The sequence below is a fragment of the Tiliqua scincoides genome, chromosome 12, assembly GCF_035046505.1.
Source record: "Tiliqua scincoides isolate rTilSci1 chromosome 12, rTilSci1.hap2, whole genome shotgun sequence".
Lineage (NCBI taxonomy): Eukaryota > Metazoa > Chordata > Lepidosauria > Squamata > Scincidae > Tiliqua > Tiliqua scincoides.
In genome coordinates this window covers 16,230,022-16,238,069 of record NC_089832.1, presented here as the reverse complement: position 1 = coordinate 16,238,069, position 8,048 = coordinate 16,230,022, and the positions used below count along the sequence as shown (strand labels likewise).

The 8,048-nt window shown below is 47.9% G+C and overlaps 1 protein-coding gene across 1 annotated transcript; it reads left to right on the top strand.

Moving 5' to 3' along the window:
- The first annotated feature begins 158 nt into the window (after window positions 1–158).
- PSMD10 (proteasome 26S subunit, non-ATPase 10) lies at window positions 159–5,691 on the top strand. The gene is made up of 5 exons (XM_066640080.1): window positions 159–312; window positions 1,288–1,386; window positions 3,271–3,417; window positions 3,503–3,669; window positions 4,937–5,691. The coding sequence occupies exons 1-5, from the start codon at window positions 193–195 to the stop codon at window positions 5,088–5,090; spliced, it is 687 nt and encodes a 228-aa protein (XP_066496177.1). The 5' UTR covers window positions 159–192; the 3' UTR covers window positions 5,091–5,691.
- The last annotated feature ends 2,357 nt before the right edge of the window (window positions 5,692–8,048 follow it).

Sequence of the window (8,048 nt, the reverse complement as noted above, 5' to 3'; positions counted from 1 at the left end):
GGGCTGTGATTGGCCGAGCCGCGGCACACGCTCGCGCCGGTAAGCACGCGAGGGTGGGCGGGTCTATAGAGAGAGGGCGTGGCCTGGATGACAAGAGGTGCGGCGATTGAACAGTTGCTCCGCAGTCTCCGCGTTCATTGGTCGAGCGGGTGGGCGGGGACAGGCCCACTTCGCCTCGGGCCGGCTCCAGCCATGGAGGACGGCGGCTCCGTGTCCAACGTGGAGCTCTGCAACCTGGCCTACGCGGGGCGGCTGGAGGAGCTCAGGGAGTGCCTGGCCGCCGACCGGAACCTGGCCACGCGCGCCGATCAGGTTGGCATGGCAACGCTGGCGGGGGGCGGAAGTCGGAGCGTGACTCGGAATGGGGGGCGGCCAGGTGAAGAAGTGGGCGTGGCTAAGAAGGGGGCGTGGCTGGACTGGGGCTGTCAGGTGCTGCTTGGTCAGGCCTGGCAGGGCCTAGAAGCTTAATCTGAAGGCATCTCAGCAGTGGGGAGCTCCAGCCCCCAGGAAAGGAAGGGGTTCCTTTTAGGGGAGAGAATGCATTCTGCACATGTTCAGAGGGCACTTGGATCTTTTTTTTTTCTTTTAGAGGCTATGCCTGAGCTTCCTTTGCAATAGCTGGGGAAGAATGCATTCTGCACATGCTCAGAGAGCACTTGGATCTCTCTTTTTTCTTTTACAGGCTATGCCGCAGCTTCCTTTGTAGTAGCTGGGGAAGAATGCATTCTGCACATGCTCAGGCTCAGAGGGCACTTGGATCTCTTTTCTTGCTTCACAGTCTATGCCCCAGCTTCCTTTGTAATAGCTGGTGGGGAAAGAATGCATTCTGCACATGCTCGGAGGGCACTTGAATCTTTTTTTTGCCTTCGTAAGCCATGTCTCAGCTTCCTTCTCCAGTATCCTAGACTGTTGTTTCCTTCTTGGGGGGGGGGGCATTTGCTCAGCAGTAGCACCCCTGATTTGCCTGCTGAAGACCCCACGTTCAATCCCTGGCACCATCTTGGACAGCTGACCTCAAAGAGTTGATCTATTGCGCATTAAGGGTGCAATCCTAACCAATCTTCCAGCACTGACTTAACCGCAGTGCAATCCCAAGGTAAGGTAACAAACATGCCCTTACCTTGAGGAGGCCCCCTTGACTCCCTCCCCACTGCAGGTTGCAGGGTATTCCAAATTGGCACAGCTATGTCAGTGCTGGAAAGTTGGTTAGGATTGCGCCATAAATCTGTTCAGATTTTAGTGTTGTGTTTAGTTGCACTAATGCTGCTTTGTGTGTCTTGTGCATAGGATAATAGGACAGCCTTACACTGGGCATGTTCAGCTGGACATGCAGACATCGTGGACTTCTTGCTGAGCTTGGGAGTGCCAGTGAACGACAAAGATGATGTAAGTTCTGGGTTTTGGTACGTGTTCTAGAACAGGGGTGTCCAAAGTTTTTGGCAGGAGGGCCACATCATCTCTCTGACACTGTGTCAGGCAGGGGCCGAGGAAAAAAAGAATCAATTTACATTTAAAATTTGAATAAATTTACATAAGTTTACATAAACGACTATATTAAAGATGAACTTATATGAATGAAGGTCTTGAAATAGCTCAAGGCCTGTAAAAAGCCTTGCACAAAGCAAGACTGGCCTTTCCTTTGCTGCTGCTGCTGCATCACAAACAGCAAGCAGTGGAGGAAGCCCTCATCCCACAGCTCATGCGAGAGGTCAAACAGTCACCCTCATGCTGAGAGCAGATGCATCGGGCCAGTGCAGGCTCCAACAAATCTGCAGAGGGCCAGAGGCTCATTGGAGACTGGGGGCTCTCTGAGGGCCGCCTTGAGAGGCCTCGAGGGCCGCAAGTGGCCCCAGGGCCGGGGTTTGGGCACCCCTGTTCTAGAAGAACCTAGTTGGGGGGGGAAAGTGGCAGTGTTATCATGGCTACTTCTTGAAATAAATTTTTAGGAGTGACCACAAAAGACTTGGTTGGTGGGCCTCTGTGTTTGGGTGTGGGAAAGAGTACACATGGGAAGAGACTGGCAACCATGACAGAGTCCTGTGGGTCATAGCTGCCTATTGAGTGCTTCATTTTGTCTGGTGGCAACTGTTCAGAATGTGGCAGGCAGACTTTTGTCTGTCCTTGCAGCTGGTGCCTAAGGGCCCACTCCTATCCAACTGTGCAGCACCGGTGCAGTTGCAATGTAGCCCAGAGGTAACGGAGCAAATGTTTCCTTACCTCGAGGAGGCCTCCGTCACTGCCTCCCCACCAAAGGATGCAGTGCACGCCCCTTTGGCATGCCTGAACCGGCACTGGAAAATTGGATAGGATTGGGCCCTAAAGCAAGTGACTTTTTGAATAAGTTATAATGGTCTGAATAAGTTTTGTTTGTGCATCTAATAGTTCTTGGAGCTGTTGTGGTGTAGTGATTGTTGGTGCATGAGATGGAAAGTTCTCCATTAAAATGTCATAAACATACTGTCAGCCCCTATCTTTTCTCTCCCCTCCGAAGTCCTTTTCCAGGGCTCTGGTAGTGATGACTTAGGGCCCAATCCTATCCAATTTTCCAGCACCGGTGCAAGCAAAATGCAACCCCAAAGTAAGGGAATGAATGCTTCCATACCTTGAGGTGGTCTCTGTGGCTGCCTCCCCACCATAGGATGCAGCGCATGCCCCATTGGCACAGCTACACCGGGCCTGGAAAACTGGATAGGATTGGGCCCTGAGTTGTTTGTTGTGAACTGCAGGTCTAGCAACACAGGTTGGACAGCAATACAAGTCAGCCACTGAACTTGTGCCACTGCTGCTGGACACCTCTGGAAATGGGGAGCCTCCCCTAGAGGCCCACAAGTCATTGCCAAGGCATCAGGGATGCTCCCGTTGGCCAATAGGGGAGAAGGGACTGTTGCATGGGGCCTTTGGGAGACTCATCAGCTGGAAGGGCAGGGGAAATTGCTACTGAAACCTTTCACAGCAGTAGCTCTTCTTCATCCTACCCTCCAGCGGCCCAGGTCACCGTGGTCCTTGCCTAGTTGAATTTGGAACCTTTGAAATTATTTGAATGCTTTAGATGCGTTAAACAGCGATACTATTTCTTATTCATCCGCACAACAAACTTGTAAGGTAGGTAATATTTCCCACACCCCATCGTTTAGAGAGAACTGAACCATAATCACCTATGCAGAGAACTAGAGCTTGGCGTCTGTGTGTTTGCAAGAAAAGGAGTCTGTATCTTCCCTGCCCCTTTGAATTGCGAGGCTCACACTCTTGTCTGTTTTTGTGCCTCCTCAGGGCGGCTGGAGTCCCCTGCATATTGCTGCTTCGGCCGGCAGGGACACGATCGTGAAAGCACTTATTCGGAAAGGCGCTCAGGTGAATGCCGTTAACCAGAACGGCTGCACCCCTCTGCACTACGCAGCCTCGAAAAACAAGCACGAGGTAAGATTCTGTAGGTGTCTCTTTGTCCTTTCTCTTGAGCCTGAAGCATCCAGTTGGGAAAACTGTCTTTTTTCCTGGCTCCAAGATCGCACTGATGCTTCTGGAGAAGGGAGCGGATCCGGATGCAAAGGATCACTTGAAATCGACTCCGTTGCACAGAGCAGCAGCCAAAGGAAACCTAAAAATGGTACAGATCCTTTTGAAGCACAAGGCGTCTCCCAATATACAGGACTCAGAAGGAAACACAGCTCTGTGAGTAGAAACATATTTGGGTTGCTTTTGTTCCACATCAAGCAGTCCTTTCATGCGAGGTAGCAAGATTATCTCTCTTAGCACCAGGCGATTCTCATGCTGAGGCCACTTCCTTGAGACCAGGAACTTCCTTTCTGAGCTGAGATTTTAATGGATTTTTCAGATGCTTGAGGACAACTCTCACATCTCCCCTTAGTTTTCTGTCCTCCAGCCTGAACTTCATTTCCCACAGGTCTTGAACAGACACCATCTAAGTTGCCCTCCTCTAACCCCATTCGTCGACATCCTCCTTAAAAAGTGGTGCCCAGAACGCGACACAGGCTGCAATCCTACGTATGCTTTCCTGGGAGTGAGCTCCATTGAACATAACGGGACTTATTTCTGAGCAGATGTGCCTAGGATTTTACGAAAGGAATTCCATGTGAGGACCAACTGATGAAGAAATAAGCATGTGTGGAATTGCAGCCACGTGGCCCGCTCCCTTACCTGTTTATTCAAAAGTGCCTCCCTGCCATGTAATCCAGTTTAATATCCAAATGAGTTCACACGGAATTGCAACTTTAGACTTATGAACATAACTAGTACCCAAATGATAAAGCTTTGTGAGGTTTTTTGAAGCCTGTTTGTAAGTTTCTCCACCCCACCCCACCCCGTAGGGTTGCTGTGAGAGGTGTGATCCCTTTGCTGTTCAAGTCCTTCCTTGCAAAAGAGGGGTAGAATCAAAAGAGGGTGTTGCTGGTCCAACAACCCAGATCTCCCCATCAGAGTTCAACAGTGGGGAGGGGGTAACCTCACCTTTCTTTTTTTCTCCTGGCTCATTCTCTTGACCCACTCCCAGCATAGCAGGCACAGAGTCACCCTCAAGTAGCCTGTCCAGAGAACTTTCATCGCCATCCTCCAATGCCTTATGAAGTCCTGGGCTGTCTCCCTCCCATCCCCACCATCAGTTCCACCTGGTCCAGCTTTGGGGTTAAAGACCAGCGTTGCCCCAGAGTAGGGAGGCCCTCATCCTGTGTGGATCAGCTAACCCTGTGCCTTGAAAGCCCCAGGGGACAGAGGGAGGATCAGATATGCAGCCATGCCAGGGTTGTGATAGGACAGGTGGTGTCGCTAAGATGGTGTGGCCTGTCAGGAAGCAGACACTGTGTTGTTGTTTTTTTAAATTAAAACAACAACAACTTGAAATTTACAAAGAATTTTAGGCAGACCAATCCTTCCTGCCTAGCTTTATGTGTCGAAGTGGTAACTTCTTTGTTCTTGTTTCCAGCCACTTAGCTTGTGACGAAGAGAGGGTGGATGAAGCCAAGCTCTTGGTGTCACACGGTGCAAGCATCTCTATTGAAAACAAAGAAGAAAAGACCCCCCTGCAAGTTGCGAAGGGGGGCTTGGGATCCGTACTCAGGAGGCTAGTTGAAGGCTAGCGGTGATCTGTCTGCTGGAGCCCCGTGCCTGATGACCGTGGGGAAGAACGCCAGCTGTTCTTTGGACTGGCTTGGCTTGCCACAACTCCCCATTTTCAGTGCACTACCATCTCTTAGACACCCCTGCCTGTTTTGCGGACAAACAAATCTACTCTCGTTCCTAGTTGCTGAATCTTTTGCTTCTTTCTAAAGTACGTTTGCTGCCCTGTGACCTCAGGGTCCTAGTCTGTTTTTCTGAAGAGAACCCATGGATGATACAGCCTCATCCTGGCTGCAGTTTTCATACATCCTCTTGCTTGGCCTAAGTCGCAACACTCAGTATTACTCAAGCAATTTTGTACAACCTACATGTTGTTAAAACTCTCAACGTTGTCATCTTCCTTACTTTAGTTCAAAGGGGAGCATGGTTGTAGGGAACATTGTGGGAGCACAGGTGGGTTAGCTCAGTAGCTACAGGTGTTATGTGGCTCTAAGCAGTCCCTTACTGTTGTTCGGGGTGGGGGAATGCTCTGTGCCGTGAAGGTCTTTATTATGTTCATAACCTTGTGTAGGCACCTGCCTACTCCATTGGCCTGCTTATTAAACAGAAAACACTTTGTTCCTTGCAGGTTTCCTAACTTTTATTTAGCAGTAATTTAAAAAAAAAAACAAATTGCTTCTGCAAGAGGTTTTGTGGCTTTCATGTGTAAGACAAATGTGCTGACAAATTTATTGTTTCTCTTTTTTCCCCTCCCCAAACACCTAACCTCTGTGGTCTTGTTACGTGTGGCTTAATTATCTGCAGAAGTTTTAACACACAGGAAATTATGTACTCTAAACTAACATTCAGCTTCTTAAGGGCTGGGACCCACCTCATACTTCACCTTGTACCCTGATGTCCACCTTAAAGATTGGGGGGGGGGATCACCTACAGTTCCATTTTGCTTCCTGCCCAGTGCTGGCCAATCAGGATACCTCACTATTGTGTCATTTTATTTTAAAAAGTGACACATTTTCACATTTTCAGCACCACACCCCCAAATCTCTAGGCTGTAGCAGTATAAGGGGCAGTTGCTCCATGGATGAGTTGAATAATTTTTCCTTCATTGCAAACGAGCAAAAAATTGTGTTCCCATAATAAACAGCTATAAAATCATTATAATTTTTTTATAAATTATTTTATAAATTTTCATCATTATTAAGAAATTACACTCTCAGATTTCAGTAAAACCTTTATTACATTTGGTAGTCACAAAAGAATCAATTCTATGTTCTAAATTTATCCTTGTTTTCTGCTACACTACACAAAAAGCCCAATATCCATTATTACAGCAGAGCAGAAAGAGTATGTTTTACTCTTTAGTAAGAAATGCAAATTTTAAAAAAACCATGCAGAGGAAAGATACTCCGAGTACGGAGGCCCATGTTCAAGGCACTATTTTGGTAGCTCCAAACCTGAACCAAATCTAGAAAAGGAAGATTAATTAAATGCTTAATACAAAATTTTACCCATAGTAGAAACCAAACATCCCCCACCCCACACCTGCCTTTTCACTATAACAGGCCCAAATCCTAACCAACTTTCCAGCACTGACACAGATGTGCCAATGGGACATGTGCTGCATCCTGCACTTGGGTGGCACTCACGGAGGCCTCCTTAAGGTAAGGGCAACTTTGCCCTTACTTTGGAGCTGCGTTGCCCTTACCTCGGTGCTGGAAAGCTGGTTAGGATTGCACCAATCGACCCTAAGGAAATCAAACCAGCTTTTTAGGGAGCTTTAGATGTGCAAAATTAGAGATGCAAATTCATGCACCAAACACATGGATCATGTCAGTGTTTTGCTCTGTGGTTTCATACATTAGTATGAGATACTTTCAAATAAGATCCCAGCCATCTTTTATCAGTTTTTCCCAGGGTACAAAATTGTAAGTAGGGCTACAATCCTATGTGTACTTATTTGGGAATAAGTCCTGTTGAATTCAGTGGGGCTTTCTTCGAAGTAGTTGTGCACAGGATGGCGCTGCAAGACTACTAGAGATTCAACGGTGATCTTGAGTTCTGTGGACACTGGTCAGCATGAGACATTGTACAAAGGGCAGAGTGTGCAAGCCAGGCATCGTGCATGCTCCTCTAGCAATAACTACTAAGGCAGAAGGGGATTGTATATTGCTTTCTACTGGAGAGCAGAAATTAAGCACTTCAAATTTTTTCTATCACTGTCTCTGCTAGGAAAAGGTTCATCTCAATTTCTGGATGGCGGGTTGTTATTCAAAGGGTCAAAGCTTAAGTGCAGATGCAGTGGTAGCACTTGGTATATTCTATGCATCTCAGGGCAGCATCTAATAGAATCTAACCCCCCCAAGAGGAAGTGGGGGGGTGGATTCTGGGCAGAACAAAGCAGGTTCTCTACTACAGAGCCCTACTACAGATTCTCCCTGCACCAAAGGGACAAGACACCTCTTCCAACATAACGAGACAAATTCTAAGAGTGATTAAAGGCAGGAGAGAGATTGCTGGGGGCTCCTCAGTCCCTGCTAGAATAGTCCCTACATGCAATTGTATTTTAAATTCCATGGATATGCCTTTGGGAAGCTTGATTTTATTACATGACAACACCTGATCCAAGACCCCCACGGCTAGCTGCATTCAAGAATCTGCACCACTGAATAAGAGGGTGAACTTTGGAAGCACTAGTCACTCACCGGGGAGGGGGGTTGGAGAGAAGCATTGATGCAACAAGTGCGCAAAGTGCTTCATGTGAATGACCTTGATGTAGTCCTTACACTGTAAGGTAAGTCAATATCCCCATAATGCAGATGGGGAAGACTGAGGATGAAATGAGATGGGTTCAGGGCAGAGATGAGATTTGAATGGAGGAAATCTTGATTCAGCGCCCAGGCTCTTAGCTACTGCACTTCACCAGCTCTCTGGCAGGTGGCGGTACTGATTTTATTCAGTGGTGCAAATGTGGTTGCAAT

Bases quoted from the DNA above. Each gene is read 5' to 3' on its own strand.
- PSMD10 (XM_066640080.1), top strand. From the start codon at position 193: ATGGAGGACGGCGGCTCCGTGTCCAACGTGGAGCTCTGCAACCTGGCC. The intron at 1,387-3,270 runs GTAAGTTCTGGG...GTGCCTCCTCAG, and splicing joins CAGTGAACGACAAAGATGAT to GGCGGCTGGAGTCCCCTGCA. The intron at 3,670-4,936 runs GTGAGTAGAAAC...TCTTGTTTCCAG, and splicing joins TCAGAAGGAAACACAGCTCT to CCACTTAGCTTGTGACGAAG.